The sequence below is a fragment of the Lottia gigantea genome (assembly GCF_000327385.1).
Source record: "Lottia gigantea unplaced genomic scaffold LOTGIsca_35, whole genome shotgun sequence".
NCBI classification, from domain to species: domain Eukaryota; kingdom Metazoa; phylum Mollusca; class Gastropoda; family Lottiidae; genus Lottia; species Lottia gigantea.
In genome coordinates, this window is record NW_008709190.1 from 1,926,256 (window position 1) to 1,946,295 (window position 20,040).

The 20,040-nt window shown below is 32.7% G+C and overlaps 3 protein-coding genes across 3 annotated transcripts; 1 reads left to right on the forward strand and 2 right to left on the reverse strand.

Annotated features, from left to right (window-relative positions):
* Positions 1–3,043: 3,043 nt before the first annotated feature.
* LOTGIDRAFT_204069 (hypothetical protein) lies at positions 3,044–7,317 on the forward strand. Its single transcript, XM_009058724.1, has 8 exons — positions 3,044–3,140; positions 3,500–3,592; positions 4,196–4,283; positions 4,900–4,982; positions 5,272–5,353; positions 5,495–5,565; positions 5,961–6,061; positions 6,625–7,317. Exons 2-8 carry the CDS (start codon positions 3,500–3,502, stop codon positions 6,713–6,715), a joined length of 609 nt encoding a protein of 202 aa, XP_009056972.1. The 5' UTR covers positions 3,044–3,140; the 3' UTR covers positions 6,716–7,317.
* A 4,674-nt stretch (positions 7,318–11,991) lies between these two features.
* Positions 11,992–13,960, reverse strand: LOTGIDRAFT_121057 (hypothetical protein; the record flags this gene model as incomplete). Its single annotated transcript, XM_009058725.1, has 4 exons — positions 11,992–12,089; positions 12,731–12,815; positions 13,269–13,424; positions 13,811–13,960. 4 exons carry the CDS (start codon positions 13,958–13,960, stop codon positions 11,992–11,994), a joined length of 489 nt encoding a protein of 162 aa, XP_009056973.1.
* Positions 13,961–15,644: 1,684 nt separating this feature from the next.
* LOTGIDRAFT_120886 (hypothetical protein) lies at positions 15,645–19,394 on the reverse strand (the record flags this gene model as incomplete). The annotated part of the gene is made up of 10 exons (XM_009058726.1): positions 15,645–15,761; positions 16,118–16,210; positions 16,529–16,646; positions 16,846–16,916; positions 17,191–17,292; positions 17,616–17,670; positions 17,888–17,953; positions 18,263–18,339; positions 18,755–18,872; positions 19,210–19,394. The coding sequence occupies 10 exons, from the start codon at positions 19,392–19,394 to the stop codon at positions 15,645–15,647; spliced, it is 1,002 nt and encodes a 333-aa protein (XP_009056974.1).
* Between the last annotated feature and the right edge of the window lie 646 nt (positions 19,395–20,040).

The following is a 20,040-nucleotide window of genomic DNA, read 5'->3' on the forward strand; positions in this document are numbered from 1 at the left end:
AGATTTATGACATTTGTTTTACGAGGAAAATATTTTACCCCCTACTTCAGTGATATATGATTGTTTATTTTATTGGGTTGTAAAGATCTCAAATTAATCATAACAATATTTTTGAAGATTTGAATTATATATCACCAACTCACGTCACACTGAATAAAATTCCAAAACTTCATACAATAAACCCGAGGCCCCATATGTTACAGGCTCTGCACGTAAGTCGACGGTTGGAAATTTCGTCGCACGTTCCACGACGTTGCATAAGCAGAATAGAAGAACGTAAAAGTAAATTATATGCCCACAATGTCATTAAACGTGTCCATACCAGAAATTCTGAAAATCAAAATAATTATGATTTAGTTTTTAACGAAATATTCATATTAATATTTGTTTTTCATGGTGATCAAGTTCAATTTCAGCTAATGCCATCATATTTCAGAATGACAATTCGACAAACGCTGCCTTCGTTTGCTAATAATGCAAAGTTTTCTGAAAATGAACTTAAAAGCACATTTTAGACGGTAGAGGTTAGAAAAGAGGCGCCAAGGGGCGATGGGAAAGGAAGGTTTTGGTACAAAGTTCTTCATTGTATTTCGGTTATACCTATAATTGCTTTTCATGGAAAAAACGTCTAGTCGTTCGGATGGAACAATTAACCAAGGCCCCTTGTGTTACAAGCTGTACATATTATAGATCCATTGACAGTTGGAAAACCAAAAAGAGCAGGCTGGCGAAATTTTCTCATTGCATCCTGCTTTGCCCGTCTTCATTAGCCCACATGGTGCAGAAAAGTAAGACGTAAAACTCCATTCATTTCATTTATAATTGCTTTTTCGACAGATTAAGTTTTTTAATATTAAAAATTCTTGGATATTGCAGTAATATTGATTTTAATATGAAATTTTGGTTCTTTTTTATGTGATTAATTTAGCTTTAGCAGAAGTGAAGAAAGGAGCCATCAACGGATTTTTCTTATCAAAGAGATAATCCTATTTAGTACATGTAATGTGATTTTTTTTTAAAAATATTTCGTCTATAGCAAAATCAAAAAGGTAGGCCCATAACCGTGAGAATCTTCATTTAGTAAATAGACCAGAATCTAAATTAAAAACTACTCAGCAAATACAGATGTCGATTTCAAGATTTAAAGGGATTGTAAAGAAGTATTTTTATGTCGATAGTGACTATACATACGTCATTTTCGCCTTTGCATCGATCTTCTTGCTGACACTAAAAAGGGAGATTAAATACCAACCGCATTGTTACGATTCCAGTACTAACCTCGACAAGTTATATAAAGTGTTAATGTCGCGTAAGCATTCTCTGCTTTCGAAGCGAATTACATCTTCTGATTCATCCAGGAATCGGATTTAGAAGTATAGGCCTATAGATTGGTGTTTCAAATTACATTGCTTGTAATCCCTAATGAACGAATGTTAGGAAGGACTAAGCATGTCAAATCGCAGAGTGGCAGTAGGTGTGTAAGTAAGAGCGATCAGAATATTCCTGGTATGCTAACTATATTATTGTACAGGAACTCAAACCACCTCTTTAAGTTTCATTTGAATGAATTATTGAAAGTATAGTTGTTGAAAAAGGAGATATACATACAACATATAACTCGATGAGATACAGCAGAGAACTCGGTGAGAACTCGTATACACCTGTTGTACACAGATCTAGATTGTATCTTCTTTCATCATACCACAGTTTTATATGACTATTATGTAATCATAATATTTAAACAAAATATTTAACAAAGAAGAGTTTTTCAACTGGTAGTATAGTTGGACCACCCATTTTGATACACAATGTCGTCCGATTACAGAAAACAGGGACATTGGTGGTTTACAGAGTTTCTCTCCTGTTTTCACTTGGATGAAATACAGCAACGGATAGAAACTGGGATTTGGCTTCGACTGAAAGATCCTGGTATCTGCGAGTTCTTGTCGGCAAAAGCGGCTGAAATCTGAGACCATGTATTTAGTCAATCGAAGGTATTTCGCTGTTATTCTGAGATAGGCCTAGGATACTGGTGAATCGCTTGCTGAAAAAGCGTCTGCCAGTTTGCTCAAGGCTAAGCTTTTGTTCCCGAGCGAAAAACTCCAAGAGATTCTCACACTGTTGCTCATATGGGTACAATTACTAGGGAGATTCAAAATGGGAACCGCTTCTCCCGCCTTCACAAAGTCCAACTATCACGAACTGCGTCTAATACTGACATTGTGAAGATGCGATTTGCCAAGCCCTATACATCCAGATGGATTCACTAAAACCGAGAAGAAATGGTGAACCCCCGAACCCAGACAGTTGGAAAATCATTCTTTTTCAGTAATCCTTCCTGTGATTACCAAAACCTCTTCCCTTCAGTAGCTGTGGTTATAGAGCCTTGAATTTTTTAAACGACGATGCAAGGGAAATAACTATCTTATCTCATCAATATTCTTGAATTCCATTCTACTTTTTGCTTATTTTTTAAGTTAATATAGGCCTTACTACATATCTACGTCTTCGTTTTGAGTATTTTTTTTAGTTAGCTTGTTCTAAAAACGTTACGACATTTTTTCAAGACAGACTTTTTCAAGACAGACTGTTCAGCTAAGATTACTTTAAATAAGATCTTTGTGATAATATTGAGATATTAGGCCTGGGGAAATGATACAATTAAAGGGAAGCTACTTGTCAGACTACAATTACGCGATTGCAGAGTCAATATATTTTCTATAAAAGCACCTTCAAACCAATTTTCCAAATATTATATCAATATTTAGTTGTAGGTTACGTCTCCTCTGCACTGAATTGAACTAATGAGAAAAATACAAAAAAATTTACTTGGTGTCGGACCATGCAAACCCACCATTTTCTCTTCTTTTTTGTAGGTCTGTCATCTTGTAGAGTTTACATGCCTCATCTTCCAGAACTTAATTCGCAGAAATAACAAAAGTTGCATCCTCAACATTTAATCTGGCAACACTGCCTTGTAAATTCTGGCAAATCAGCATAAAGTAAAACACGAATTGTCTCCCCTTAATTACAAACTAAAAATAAAATTGATGTTTACAAACACGTAGAAGATTTTGCATCTCATAATTCGTGTAACTATTTGAAATGTTTTAATTTGTTGCCGAAAACTAGATTTAAATGTAAGTTGCTTTACAGTCAATAGCAGTAGACCTATAGGTATGTGTACAGAAGATTCAAATGCTTTATTGAGAATTCAGTCTGCCAAATGAAACTGAACTCGACGTCAGTCAGAGTCAAAGAGCATTCACTGCTCAGTCTCACTCTGTCAAGATTCAACTGTTCTAATCCTTTGCTGTAGTTGCTAATTTCCATTTTTCAGGGTGTACCGGTATCTTATTTTCCTAGCCAACCCTACCCTCTCCTAAATATGCTACCATACATAAACTCTCCCTAAGTGGGAATTTGGGAAAAGATAGCTGAATACTTTTTAATGTTAGTATTCATTGATTCTTTATTTTCTTTTCTTTTTTTTTTTCAGATGTATACATTGTTATCAGGTCTATGGAAATATTTGTTTCAAAAAGAACAGTATTTTGTCTTGATCCTTGGTTTAGACAATGCTGGTAAAACTGTAAGTACCTGTACTGTAGTTTTATTTGGATATTGATAATCCTTAGCTTCAGTATGTACTGTTGCTAGACTTTAAAAGGGATTGTAAGGGACACTGACTGACACTGACACTTCCAATTTTCATTCAAACATTGGTGGGTCACAAACTAAGTGTTTGTATCTATATCAAAGGTCCTAAGATATTATTAGTGGCCTGTGTAATTAGTGAATCATATATGGTTAAGCATTCCAACAATTACAAGAACCACAGACAAAGAAGCTGTAAATAACACCTATACTCATAAAAAAGAGAAAACCCCTTAACAATGTGGCCCTGCTGTTGAAAATGCTCACAATTCCTTCCAAAAATCAAGGCAAAAAGTTCCCATGAAATATGATATTTTTGTGGTCTTTTACTAATTTGAGTTGAATATATTTTTTCTTGTAATCTCTCCAGAAGTAATAATCTATGAATAATCTTCAGTAAAACATATTCTGTTTGAATTTCATGTTGAAATCCATAGTCTCTACTTGTGACCTAGGCTTCTAGTGCTTCAGTGCTTCTATAAGAGAGTGTCTTCTATAACACATAACTAACCAGGTAATTTGTGTTTATTTTTTGCAGACATATTTAGAACAAACCAAAACTAAGTTTAACAAGAATTATAAAGGAATGAACATAAGTAAAATAACAAGTACTGTTGGCCTTAATAGTAAGTAATATGTTGCTTTATTCTGCTTTTGTTTACATTTTTTCTTGTTCAGTTTACTAATTCAAAGGATAAAAAAAAGCATACTTATTCCACCCTTCAATAGAATGGCATGGAAAATTTCCACCCTATCAAAATAAGCCATATATTTAAAAGGAGAGATAGGCTATTTTTTTTCATCAATCATACTTTAATCTCAGAGAAACAGGAATTTTTTAGCTAAGACAATCAGTAAAAGTGTTCAAAGCTCACTGTCGAAATTTTAGCCTTCAATTCCATGTATGTCTAAAATTATCCACGATTGAATGTTAAAATGACGACTCGTCAATTTAAGATACTCTGTGATATATAGAAAAGATATTTATAGAAATGGAGAGTAAAATTTCTAGTTTGAAGTATTTTAAAGGAATTATGCGATTTTCGTACATTTGTAGTACTTCTGAAGACTAAAATCAACCCCCCAAAATGGCACATCTGTCTCTAAAATAACTACACTTGTTGGCCTAATGATGATATGGTTTGTCAGGCACTGTGATATGACCAATTTGTTAGGTTGGCATGGGGCATTTTGAAAGTTATTGTAATGGGTATAGTCAAATAAATATGTTTTATATTGTAGTTGGTAAGATAGATATTGGTAATATGAGATTAAATTTCTGGGATTTAGGAGGCCAAGAAGAATTACAATCCTTATGGGATAAGGTATGTGTCAAATTACAATCATTATGGGATAAGGTATGGGTCAAATTACAATCTTTATGCGATAAGATATGTGTCAAATTACAATTATTATGGGATAAGGTATGGGTCAAATTACAATCATTATGGGATAAGGTATGTGTCAAATTACAATCATTATTGGATGAAATTTAGACCTTTTTTGAAACATAATTTCAAATTGCATTCAAAGGGCATGGTCATAATCCAGCATGAATGGGACCTATTTGTGATTTTGCATGCCATTTAAACAACCTGGGTTTTTATTTTGTAGTACTATGCTGAATCCCATGCTGTTATCTATATAGTAGACACATCTGATAAAGAAAGATTAGATGAATCTAAAATAGCTTTCGGTGAGTAGAATTGGTTATTTGGTTATGCATTCTCTGTTTTTATGTCATATCTGAATTATTTTTTTTTTCAAATATGGTTTTTCTCCATTGTCCAAAAAATTATGATTACATTTAGTTAAAAATTTGTCATTTAAATTTCAGATAGAATGTTAAAGAATGACTCATTAAATGGTGTTCCACTGCTGTTAGTAGGCAATAAACAAGATTTAGATGTAAGTGTTTAACAGTTTCATTTCCAGGGGAATATTACATAATACTCATGGCAATAGAAAAGATAGAAGATCAAAGAATAACCATTTTTTACAAGTATAACAACTTAGTTCCACATGTCTTGGCATTGATTTTTCTGGGATTCTTTGAACCCATTTTCTGGGTGGACTGGAATAATGAGGGAAGATAGTGACTCACCAAATGATATCATGTATTGAATCCAATTTCAACACTGTAACTGATTGTTCTACAACCCCAGTCTGGGATCACTCCTGCATTCAAACCCGGAGGTGCTTAGTAAGTTATGTTCTTACAATTTACTCTAAATATTCTGACGAAGGACTGACAAATAATATTATGTTACTCATTTGATAATTTTTTTTTTTATGTATTTTAGGGGTGTATTACAATTGGTACCATGAAAGAATTATTTACTCCAGTTAAAGATTTACTCGGTTCCAGAGATTCACATATTTTAGGCGCCTCAGCATTAAAAGGGTAAGAATTTGGTTTCAGACTAATATACAATTTCACTTTGTTTTCTGTTGAATTATTTTTCACTTATTACTAATTTCTGCACCATTTCAAGTTTTGATTAAAAAATCATAAAATGACAGTTTTTTCAACAAGATATAAAAGATTGCAGTTCAGTTTTGATATAAATATAATGCTATATCATGATAAAGTAACATTATAAAAAACTGTGATTTAATCCTGTAATAGCAATCATCCATGGAAGCTCCAAAGGTTGGGTTGGAAATATGCATTATTTAAGCCCTTTATTTTCAATATTTCCCACTCTGTCTCCCTTTTACCCCTCTCTTTTCTATATATGGCACAGTCTCAAGAAAAGACAAGTCATAGTTTTAACTTTCAAATGCGGAAAATTCTGGACACACATGGATTTGAAGGCTAAAATTTCAACAGAGAGCTGTAAACACTATTACTGATTACCTTAGCTAAAAACAATTATTCTAATACTAAGGTACGATTGGTCAAAATGATGATAAATCTGTCCCTTTAAGTCCTATGATATACAATGATAGTATCGATTTTAACAGAGACGGTGTAATGGAAGGTATAGAATGGATTGTAGAAGGAATAAAACGAAACAGTATGGATAGACCACCGACACAGAAAGATATAACTTGATACCACCTAGTATATACAGTATACTGTTAATTTATTGGGACCAGTGACTCGGGGCTATATCTACATTGGATATTAATTTATGAATATGGACATGCTTCTTACCAGTTTATAAGGAGACCTTTTTTAGATTTTGGAAGTTATTTGAAATATAAGAATTATGGAAACGTGAAAAATAAGTTTTGATTTAAAAACTTGTGAAATTTCTGCTTGCACTCATGGATTAATGGTGGTTATTTGCAGATTTTCATGTGCATTGGCTTGTTGAAATCTGTCAGAAAATTGGAATGGTGGCAATTAATGTTACCATTGTCCCAACTGCCGAATTTTAGAAAACTTCTTTACAATCTTTTAAGATATACTCAAACTGAGTTATGCTATAGCAAGGTTTTCAAATTAAATGTACAATTGAAAAGAATATCAGAATTTTCCTTTGAATTTAATCATGCCATGCAGATAATTATTTAAAAAATTGAATATTTAATTTTGTCCTTTTTATTCTTGTCAGTCTTCAGTTTAGAAGTCATTTTTACTTTTGCATATTTTTCCAGAAGAGTATTGTATAAAATTTGTAAATATACAAAAATAAAGTGGATTGAAAGGGTGATTTTTATTTGCACCCCTTCTTATCCTAGAGTAAAATGGTAAATAATATGCTGATCTTATTTCAATATTTTTCTTGAATTTTAAGGGATATATGGTAAAAGTGACATAACACAATGGTATGCAGTCATTTGGGCACAAATATTTAATTCAGAAAATTTGAGACACACTTCTTTTAGGCACATGTCATTAAGGCACATATCATTAAGGCACAGTGATCTAGGCACACCTTTCAATCATGGATAATTATGGATACATCAGGAAAGAACTTTAGCTAAAAGTTCAATCATGTCACTAATAGCGAAGGACCTTATGTGATAAAGCATATCAAAATCATTTTTTGTGGAATTGCAGGAACCAAAGACTGAGAATACAACCCAAATGATATTTGGCAGGCAACCAAATACAACCCAAATGATTTTTGGCAGGAATCCAAATACAACCTGTATGATTTTTGGTAGGCAACGGCAGAAACCAAATACAACCCATATGATATTTGGCAGGAACCGAATACAACCCAAATGATTTTTGGCAGGCAACCAAATACAACCCAAATGATTTTTGGTAGGCAACCAAATACAACCCAAATGATTTTTGGCAGGCAACCAAATACAACCCAAATGATTTTTGGTAGGCAACGAAATACAACCCAAATGATATTGGAATTGATGTAACTAACACTTTATTTGGCAAGATTAATATAAGCTTAATAATATGATATTATAATGATAACAATAAATATGAGGAAATATGATGTTAATCTAAGACTAGATATGAAATAAGATCTCTTATATGCTTAAATATAATAAATAAAACAAACTATGAAACCAGAAGCAAAATAATAAAATCAAACTAATTTATATATTATTTTGAGATAATTATTATTAAGTTAACCCTTTCAACACTATAGATCAATTTCTTCATTAGTAAGGCATGTTTATTAGTAGCTTTGATATAAATCTTGCTAAAGAACTTTTATTTAAAAATATTTTGAATATTTTCAAAGCAATCACTTGATTTAATAGCTAGGTATCAGATGATGTTTAATTCTCTGAAAATCAGTGTTGAAAGGGTTAATATAAACTTAACATAAGTAAATTAATCACATCAACTTAAATAGGCATATAAACAATTCAGTACAACTTAACGAGTCAAGAACATAAGTAAATAAATGACATTAACCTTTAAAAGACGTTCACAACTTCAGAACATAAGTAAATAGATCAACCTAACTTTTATAGGCATTATATCTGAGGGCAAAACATAAGTAAATAAATCATTAACTTCAATAAAAGTATACAGGAGTCAAAAATATAAGTAAGTAAATAAAGCATATTAACCTTTAAAAGACATACACAAGTCCACAACATAAGTAAATAAATCACATTAACTTTAATAAATCTATATAGGAGTCCAAAACATAAGTAAAAAAAATAAAATTAACTTTTATAAATCTCTACAGGAGTCCAAAACATATGTAAATAAATCACATTAACTTAATAAATCTATACTGGAGTCCAAACCATATTTTAAAAAAATCACTTTAACTTTAATAAATCTAGACAGGAGTCCAAAACATAATTAAATAAATATGAGTCCACAACTTAAGAAAAGTCAACTTTAATAAGCATAAAATGAGTCAAAAAAGTATCCCATAGTTATTCTTCAACATTAGGTCTTCTGAATTTTAAGTTTCCAGATGATAAAGCTAACCATTTTCTGTTTGTCTGCAATTAAACCACCTTGATACTATGACCCTTTAAACATTTTGTATAAATTGCAGATGAACCATATATCAAATTTTTGTCACTGAAAAATGAGACTAATCATTAGAAAAGCAAAGTTCAACCATTTTTTTCCTTCTTAAAGGTATACTACCTCTTAAGATGACCAAAAAATTGAAATGAGTCTTTGTTCATCAAACTAAGTAATAATTCATTAAATTTAGTAATTTTGAAATATGCTGAAAATAATAATTCAATAATTATTTAGTTTAATGGAGATATTGTCTTATATAGAGATTCTATTCTTTAGTCATGGTACCTGGTAAATCCAACTGATGAATATATACACTTGTTGACCAAGTTTTAGACTTTAAATTTTATGTCCATTTTAAGAGGTAGTATTCCTTTAACATAATAAACAAATCAAACTTGAAGGGAGTATCTTGGAAGCACAAAAAGAAGATTTGCTACATTCTTCACGTCAAAAATAAGCTTAATTCAACACATTAGCATAAAAAAGAAGTCTATGCTGACACAACATTTTTTAACATGTTATTTTGCATTAGTTCATAAAGCTAGGAGTAAATAATTAGAAAAAATCAAGTAAGCACTAATATAATAATTGAAGTAAATAGACACCCTTTAAGAGTGACTACATTTTTTTTTATTCGAGACTACTTCATAAGGTGGAACCATTTATTATCTTATAGGATTGTAAGGATGTTTTTCTAAATTTGGTTTACATGTATCAGGGACACTGACAGCATCAATTCGCACCATTCCAATTTTCATTCCAAAGTCTGTGATCCCTGCAATTCCACTAATTGCAAAGTCCTTATGTGATACAGCATATTTTACGATTAGTGACGTCATCAAACGATTAGTTTAGTGGAAGTGCAAGAACCAAAGGCGTCCAATTGAAAATTTGAAATGGTGAAAAATGAAGCTATCAGTGTCCCCAATACATAAAATCATTAGAAAGCTTTACAAACCCTTAACACATTTGCCTGATATTTTTGTGTATTTTTGGAAGACATCATGTAGTAATACATCACAAACATTTATCAGAATCAAACAGAAGAGCATTATAGCATTATGTATAATGAGCATATTCTTTGATCACTGGCTTGTTTTTTTTTTAACTAGCGTAAACTATTACCATGCGTAAAACAAATAAATATAACCAACATATCATATAACTAAAACATTAATAACCATGCGTAAAATACATTATATAACCAATTTATTCAGATGTAACATAAAAAAAATATAATCTGTAATCTAATAACAAATTCTTTAACTAAATTCCTATTTTTTGATTTAAAAACAAAGAAACAAAATGTGTAGATCTTGATCTTCGCTATTTATATGTCTGTGTATGTACATTTGTTTTCCAGTAAATAATAAATGATAAATGAATAAGGGGTAAATTGTCAAGGAAACTACTGTATATTTCTGAATATAATGTGCAGTTTTTTTACCCGATAATGGGCCTGTTACCAAAGGGATCCCACTATACACAGTGAAATAAATACCGTGAATCGATGTTGAGGATCCGCCATTTTGTCTTCCTTCATTGGTATTGTCATTTAAAGGTGTGGGCACACGAGCGGTCTTGGTCATAGTTTTTTGCCGCCGATTAGAGTCTTGAGTAAAATCTCACATGTGCCTGTGTTTCCACGACAAGATTATCGTGTTGCCGTGTGGATTTATAATATCAAACAAGTCTCTGATAATTTTATCGTCTGCAACGTCATCATCCAATCAGATTCACTTTCCTTTTAATTGCATGCTCTGCATGTGATTATCCACAGGGTAGAAAACGATTGACTGGAGATTTTTGTCTCCTCGAGTGTCCACAGCCTGTCTGACAAGGCTGTAGTTGGGGACAAAAAAATACACGACCAAGACCATTCGTGTGCCCGTGCCTTAATACAACAATTTTTTTCAGTTGACAATTTAAAAACCTTAGGGATGCAATATTCACATTACTACCAGGTTTATATATCACAACCTTACCAAAATCATAAATTACATAATATTAGTATATTCATTGTATTATGCAAATAATATCAGACTTTGTGTGATATCCAGACAGTATTTCAGATCTAATAACTAAATATCTTTCTTATTAATAATAAATTTAACCTCTACAATATTATACTTGGTGGGCCTCTTGCTCTTACTCTTTAATCAATATATCAACTCAGTACTTCTAATCTCTAAATATATATTCTATTGTCCCTGATATCAAGAAATAAATATGCTAATTATGCATTGATATCTTAATCATGCGTAATATGTGACTTATATATCACTTAAATTTTGTGACAAATTTTATGGAGATTAGGTCAACCATTTGTTAATATTCTCATGGCTTCTGTTATATTGTATTCTGTTTCTTAAGGGGATTCAGAAGAACTTTTTCTGCCTATATGTGAATTCAAGACATTTATAGTTCCTACTTTCCTTTTTTCTACTTCCCATTTTGCTCTCTGTATTTTCAGAAAAACTTGACCAGATCACAAATACAATAATGCTTCAATAGTCATCTCGGATCAAAGACATGACTTAAATTTGACAGTGCAAATAAAAGCTTTCAGGGATTCATTTACAAATCTTGAAAATCTTTTAAATCCCTTTAAAAAATATTTCAAATTATTGAAGACAGAAATTCTTGACAAGAATTTTTGGGACTTCTTTCCAGATGCTTTGAAGGGGCATTCAGTTTGGTTGAAAAAAAAAATTTCTATAATTTGTGAAAGCTATACACTAAAATCTAGAGAAATGTGTCCCTTAAAGCATCTGAATGTTTAACTAGAAGATACTTAGACAAAAATAGCATCCTTTAGAAATATTTTCAGGTATAATTCAGGACGTTTTTGATAATGGAAATTTTGCCTACTGCCCCTTTAAGTAATATCTACGTAATATATTAATATCTAGCTAATATCAATATGGGTTAGTTAATAAATTAAGATAATTCACTTGAGAACTGTGAGCTAATTTCTCTCTAGCCTCTTCTATAGTAAACCATTCTCTTTGTCTGCCTGGAAAATAAAGAAGACATATGTTATGTTATCAGCAAGTTCAACAAAAAAAAATATGGATTTTAAAAAAGTGTTATGGATAGCTAAAATAGAGTTCTATCAGATCCTAATATTGAGTATCCTTTTGAGAAAAGTTTTCAAAACAAAAAAAATTATATTAAAACAAAATCAGACACTTACTTAGTTACAGTTCTGTCCCAGAAAGAATTCCAATAATAAAATGAAAGGATATGTTATAGACGAAAAATTACTCCAATCTGGGGGATAAAAGTCCTCTAAGTTAAAGGTGCTGCTAATGAGACAATATTGTCAAAATATCTTCGCAAAGAATACAATAAATTTCAACTTCATCATCTACAATAATGTGTTCAATTCATCCACAGCTAAGCATCTTCACAATGTCAAGCTATTACGAACTATGTCTAATACCTTGACTTCATCAGATGTAAGCTAATATTACAGTATTTGTAAATGTAGCGATTTGATTGGGTTGTACACTATTGAATAAAGCCAATTACAATTTAGTTGGTGCATTCCGTGAAACATGAAAAGAGTCCAAATGAAGTCAAGGTATTGGACACAGTTCATAATGGCTTGACAGGATTTTCTATGTTGGGCTTAACCAATAAGTAAATTCTTACCTAGATTTTTATTGTCTTCCCACTCTTCTGATAAATCAGTGACAATAAAGGTAAACACTGTTGTTCTAGTCTTCTTATCTTTATTCTGTTCAATAAATTTAAAACCATCATATTATTATGACACACCCAATATAAAGCTATATTTTGTCTTTGAAAATATTAGCTGAGGATCTTCGAATATATACACTAATTGGCCAAGGTTAATAATTTGAATACATGTCTGTTCTTCTATGAGGTAAGAAGATTTCCTCAAAAGTTAATGTGTAAGCTTATAGCATTGATTAGCACCATTCTAATTTTCAATCAGACTTCCTTGGTTCCTACAATTCCATTTTAACTATTCGTTTTATGACATCACTATCAAAAGGGTCCTTATATCAATAGTAGCTTTTGCATTATTGACGCTTACTTATAGTGGAATTGCAGGAAACATATATGTCTGACTGAAACTTTGAATGGTGCAAATTGATGATATCAGTGTCCCGGATACCTATAAAACTTTGAAAATCTCTTTACAATCTCTTTAAGAGGTACTAACCTCTACTTCTCCTAAAAGTCTCTCAATTTTTCCAAGAGCTCCAGCCTCTTCCAGGACCTCTCTAGTAGCAGTAATTCTGATATCTTCATTGGGTTCCACACCACCACCTGGTATGATCCATTTGTCTTTATATCTGTTACTGGAGATCAACAATAACTACAAATATACCGGTACAAGTCTTTTATCATTAATATATTTAGACCTTGGAGGTTCTAGGGCATAGTCAGTTAGAATATTGGAAACTTCACATCATTGTTACAGCTGGTTATGGCAAACAAATGGTGATCGTGGGTTTTAATCTCTGTTGGCGTCTGAAACTCTGGTGACCTTGAATAAGTTATCTCTCTTTATGATTCAAGTCGACCCAGCTGTAAATGGGTATGGATGTCAGGAAAAGATCGATTTGCCTGTGAATTTTGGTCCCCTATTTGCTTTCTGTTAATTAAAACATGATGTCTAATGCCCCTTCAAAGCATACATTTTTAATCTGAGAGGCATGCTTTGTGGTTTGTCTCAAATCATGATAGAATATAATAACTAACCTCTGTCTGAGATTTATCTTTAAAACATAAACAAGCTGCTCTTTTTCTGAAGCCATCTTCATAATAGGTTCTAATCTGTCTTTCTTTTATCACATAAATTCTTTGACTATCATCACTATTATTGCTGCTGGTGGAAACTGCAGCAGACATTTCTGGATGCATTCTTTGATTGCTTCAAGTTCTATCACAAAACTGTCACTATTTCAATGATTGTAGACCTATCATCTTGTGTAATTTCACAAAACATAACATGTGAGCTGAGACTCCAGACTGGATTAATATAGATAGGCCTAATATAAGCTTGTTTAGCTTTGATTTGTTAATCTCAAAATGTGGTTGGTCTAAGTGTAGTAAAGTGGTTCCTATGGCTAAACCTAGCAGCAGCACACGAACACCTAACCCAAAAGCAAATAAGTTCTCGAAGTTGAAATCAAAAAACACAATCACTACAGGATTTTTGAGGATTATAACAAAGGACTACTGATTAACCAAATCTCGAAAAAGTCACAAGTGAATAGTCAGTGAACAGACTAATTAATGTCGATATGCACCCTGCACATATTGCACCACTTTACTCTTCGTTCGTCTTGCTCTTGAAAAGGACTGCACTTGTTATGGCTTGATGTTATCATACAAAGAAAAGATGTGGCTACAATAGTTACAAAAATGAAATTCCTCACATCTACATTGATTCAACATTCTAATATTCCTTTTAGACTCCTCTTTTGAATTACAAATCAAATGTTTTTCTATTTACACTTTATTAGATTTGAATCACGTGATTTTGATCCGGGCACTTGACACCTTCGTTCTACTATCAGGTTATATTATATCATAAATGAATGGAGTTTTACGTACTTTTGCAGACTGAGAAATTGAAAAAGGTGCTGTTTGACATCATAAAATGAACTTTATAGTTCACAATCAAGGATAATGTTACTGGATCTAAAATTTGCCATCTTGTTTTGATTAAAGCGACCAGTCAGGTTACACAGGTCATTTGATAGTTCCACGTCGTCTGCAACCAAACAAAGTCAAAGGCAAAGTTGGAGAAAAAGTGTAGGCCTACAAAAATACATTTTATTTCTATTAATGGGACCAAAATTAAAATTAAATCTCGTAACCCAAACATAATATTGTCACTGTCAATCCAATGCATGATGGACATGGGCTGTTTACAGAATGGTGTACTAGGCCTTTAGATTGGCCAATAAAAAATTGAGGTCAAGTTTGTATAAAACATTTATTTCAAACAAAACTTGTTCAGGACAAAATTTAAAAATTGAATTAATGATGTGAAATTAAAGGGTCCTGCAAACTATATATAGACCATAGAGTTATAATATGATATAGCTTAGACTTAGGTATATATGTTTTTGCAAAACATACAATTTTCGGATATACGGAAAATATTCCATTAAAATTTCACGTTATTCTTGTATCCCTGAATGCATCGATTTGATTGAGTTGTATGCCAGTGAATACAGCCAATGAGAGCCCTCTGTAAACGTTATGGCATAGGTAGGACTACGTTTTGTAATAGCTTGAAATTTAAAGATGGTCTATCATTATATCATATAAATCACTGCATTTATAAAACAAAACATTGTCAATTATAAGAAAATTAATATATAATTAAAATTTTAGTAGAACAAATTCTTGCAACCTTCAAACATTATTCTAGAATATTTGTAAGCTTTTGATTTATTGCTATTGTAGTCTTTCAGTTAATATTCTGTTATGTATAGGACCAATAACAAATTTTCGCTGCAGCCCTTAATAACATTGAGTTGTAGTTCTACTTTGTTATGGATTTGGTTATATGCAAATATGCCTACAACTTCGCCTTATTCCTCTTTACTAGTACGTGATTTACCAGTTTGACAACTTCCCCTGCACATCCCCAGTGTAGAGTGACGCCACTACCACCATGTCCATAGTTATGTATAATCTGAAAAAATATGTAGGCTACAATCATATTTAGCCTATACATGTAATAGGCCTAGGCCATTTTGCTCTCGTGGGTAGGATCCATGAGCCCATATGCATGTCAAAGTAAAGCCAGAAATTGAAAAAAGGCAATAACAAAATATATCTATCAGTGGCGACTATAAAATGAGAGGGAGCGAAAAAAGCAAAGTGGCAGATGGAAAAAAAAAGATGGGTTTCTGTAGCCTCTATCATCCAGTCCCTCTCCGTCTAAACACGACAGGTTTACTCTGGGCCTCAGAGACTGCATTTTCTGTCACATTCATATATCCGGAATTGCATGCATGGCATGCTTCGTTCAATAAATTCTTAACTTACGGGACAATTAGAAGATGTGGTTTCGTCTAATTCAAGTCTAATCTGTGTTCTTGTTGGTCTCAATCCAACCCAATGATAATCTATTTCGCTGTTCTGAAAAAGATCAATATTCAAATCACGTGCTATAGGTTATTTGAAAATTAGTATTGAATAAATGATAAGTCACTTCCTTAAAAATGTTTTTATTTGATTACGAACAGTACGTAGGACTTTCAAACTGAAATGAGCAATGAGCTAGAGATGGTTTAACTAATGTTCAACCAGGTTGGCTTAAAGATAGTTTATGCGTTGAAGCACATCACATCACATCACATCACATCACATGATGCAAGATTAAAGCCTCTGAAATGATACAAATTGTCAAGATGAATGTGTATGATATCCTAAAGACCTTTTAGAAAGTCTTCATACCTTTAAGCTTGGAACAAGTTTTAAACATCTTTCCCATACACCAGTGCTATCTGATTTACTCGCTTGCATGTTCCAGTTTCCTTCTTGGTAGGTGCCGCCAAGAACAACATTTTTACTTCTACAAAAAATAGAACAATAGCTTGCCAGGCAGCACTGGCGTTTTTGCACATAAGAAGCGAAGGGATACACCAGTAATTGCAAATTAAATGAGGCTATGTGTATTTGTTCTTTCCTTATTGCACGATGCATGGCGTTACCTGAAAACACCCTTTTATTTTTCCATTAAGACGGTTTTAAAAAAATATAAAAAGTCCTACCCTGGTATAACATACGCCAGATTTCCACTTTCATCATTGGCATAGAAATGTTTAATCCATGGTGCTTTTACCTATAACAAATTATCAATAAAGGTCGATATCATGGAATAAAAAGAAAGAAACAACTCTAATTTATAACGATGATAACGTGGGTTCACGAAAAGCCCTTCTACCAGCTTGTCCGTGGCCAAAACTCTCTGTTTTGATATTTGAGTGAAAGTGACCAATTATTCATTAAACTTTCACAAGCCGACCGAGATAAGAACCTATCAATGTGGATAATCATTGTACCGTTGCTAAAGGAACATGCCCTTTCCGCATGAAAAAAAAAGAGAATGACTCAACTCTTATCGTCTCTCCACGAGTTGGTGACAGTTCTTTATCACCAATAAGATCTATTGAATTCAATCCTGTACAGTTCACAATGATATCATAGACTGCTGATAACTGTAAAAAAAAAAATATATATAATCTGATCGAAATAGAATTTAATATTTCGCCGCAAAACCTCCTGCTTTTGTAATATAAGACCTTTTGCAATAGTGACGTCATAAAACGCTTTATAGTTTTAGTGGAATTGCAGAAACCACACACGTCTGACTGAAAATTGAAATTGTGCAAATCGATTCTATAACAGTGTCCCCGATACACATACAAAGTTTAATAAACCTCTTTACTATTCCTTTAAGCGGAAATGGTTAGCATTTAACCAAAAGCCGTAAACTACTAGATTAACCAAACTGAAGAATTCAAAAAAGACCTATGCATACCTCTGATAGAGAATGAATTTTCTTCTTGGTTATTTTTCCACCATTTCTCTCAAATCTGAAATCAGAGATTTATTCTCTTGTACTTAATCCGAATCACCAAGTGTTAACACTAATACCAACACTTACACCCAACTTTGAAATCACCCAATATGTAACGTCAGGAAAGTGGTAAGGTTTCTTGTTAAATATCTCACTTATGACTCAAGGGTTTGGAGTTGAATATGATCTTAACACCTTCAATAACTCAACATAAACACAATAACAATCCTTACCTTCGTTTTAACCAAGCTAAATACGATGTACAATCGACTTTAATAGATGTAAAAAACTTTGCCCATCTACAAAAATCGATGCAAATTATTATTCACCATATAAAACTGATTAGGCCTATTTCAAAATGCAAATTATGTGCGTTACTTCATATGCCATCCATGATCTGATTGAGGAATTAGGCATGTGGGTCATATACTACCCTATCCACCCAATCAAATGTTTTTTTTTTCATGAATTGAATTTTTGGGGTCATATACTTTTCATCCAATTAAATTTTCTTGTTACGAATTCAATTCAATATAGGACACCGTGTATTTTTTCTGGAGAATCCATGCCTGTATGGCTATGTTTTTTATGTTTTGCAATGAGCCTACCTTGCAGAAGGGAACCATTTCTTTTCCTCTTGACTCAGATCTCTTACTCCATATAAAACTTCTGGGCATTTAGAGAACTAAAATTCAAAGATACTCTAACTATTTAGCCAGACAAATCTGGTCTTACCCGTTCCCCGGATGTTATATAAATTGTCACAGTTAGGGGAAAAGGTCACATTTTATAGGATTATGGATTGATAGCTTTTGAGAATTTTCACCATGGCAAAAGCCAAATTTGGCAAAACATTTGGTATCGATGAATTAATGAATCCATCAAGCCATTTCTGGACGTTCTGCAAAATGCCCACTCTTCATTCCACATGTTACGCGATCGAAATGGTGAACATAGAGCTGGCCCAAAGTGGGTCCTTATGGATGTCAATGGCTCGTACACCTTTACCTTGATAGATGTGTTGCAGATTTAAAAAAAAATAATTAGCCAAAAAATCCAAAGACTTTCCATCGGGCAAAAATAGGTCTATGGTAAGATACCTGTTTATTTTCATCATCACCCATTTGAAAACCAGATAATAAATGTACTGCCACTTCGGATGCTTCAGCTGACCTCGTCAGTGATTCAAGGTGAGCTTTTGTATCTAAAGACCATTTCCTGCAAAATTTAGCTTTGCGTTAAGATGACAATGCAAGACAAACCATATGGGAAAAAAGTTGGATCGTAGGTCAAGATTGAATTCGAGATAGCCCTGGCCTGTCTTCTGATAAAAAAAAAATTAAATAGCTTGAACTATGTTCGGCCGGTAAAGCACATAAGGTCGTCGAACAGCGGTGATTTTGAAACTTCTATTAGACCGTGACCGGGCAGGTATGACAAATCATTTAAAAAGATTTGTGAATACTATAAATTCTATTTCCCATTCAAATCAAATGTAAAAATAGAGAAGATAAAGCTTCACATCATGGTATTAGAGAATCAAAATTTCATTCACCTCAGTAACTGCACAGGGGTTGTACCAGCAGCAAAGACCAGTATCATACCACCAGCACCATCAAACGTTGTATCCGGAGAAAACCGATCAGCAATAAGAGTTACATCACATCCTAGAACCTCTTCTTGTATTCTTATTGCTGAGGATAGACCTATTACACCAGCACCAACAACGCACACTTTCATTTTCTAAACTACAGAAAACTGAACAGCAAGTTATGTATCCAAGTAAAAAAAACCTTAGGTTTTAGAGCCCAGCTACAATCAATAATACCGAAGGATTGCGTGTGGTTAGCTATGCAAGACTAAGGATGTTCTGTTGCCATTCTGCTACTGGGTTTGTCAACTTTGCACCCTTGGTCCTATTGTATATTGAACAATTACGTACAGGCTGTGATTAGCTGGGGTTCAAAGACACATTAGTTTGGCGGAAATTCCAGAGACCATCGAAACTTGATATTTATTTATTCAATGTCTGCTTGGTTATTTATTTTGGTCTGAAAAAGAGAGTTGCCTCCCCTGGACTGTTCTCCAGAACCTATGAACCGTAAGAAGACTTTATCTGTTATGTAGGAAAGAGCATCGCCAATTTTTCGTGTGAATTTTCCAGTTCAAATTAAATCAAATTTAATTTGATATCTTTGAAAGCATTAAAAGCTTACAAACTAATGAATAGATTTTATTCAATTGAAAAGCAGAAAAATGAAATGGGCTATAATGACAAAAAGTCAAGAAAATCCTTGCATTAATTACATGAAATTAATATCAATGCGCTCAATTAACAATTCTTACATTTGATGATATATTAATGTTATAATCTCAAAGTTTTCAT

What these genes read in the sequence shown, in the direction of transcription:
- LOTGIDRAFT_204069 (XM_009058724.1), top strand. Translation starts at nt 3,500, where the DNA reads ATGTATACATTGTTATCAGGTCTATGGAAATATTTGTTTCAAAAAGAA. An exon ending in AAGTACTGTTGGCCTTAATA is followed by an intron (nt 4,284 to 4,899) that starts GTAAGTAATATG and finishes TTTATATTGTAG; the next exon opens with TTGGTAAGATAGATATTGGT. An exon ending in GGCGCCTCAGCATTAAAAGG is followed by an intron (nt 6,062 to 6,624) that starts GTAAGAATTTGG and finishes CGATTTTAACAG; the next exon opens with AGACGGTGTAATGGAAGGTA.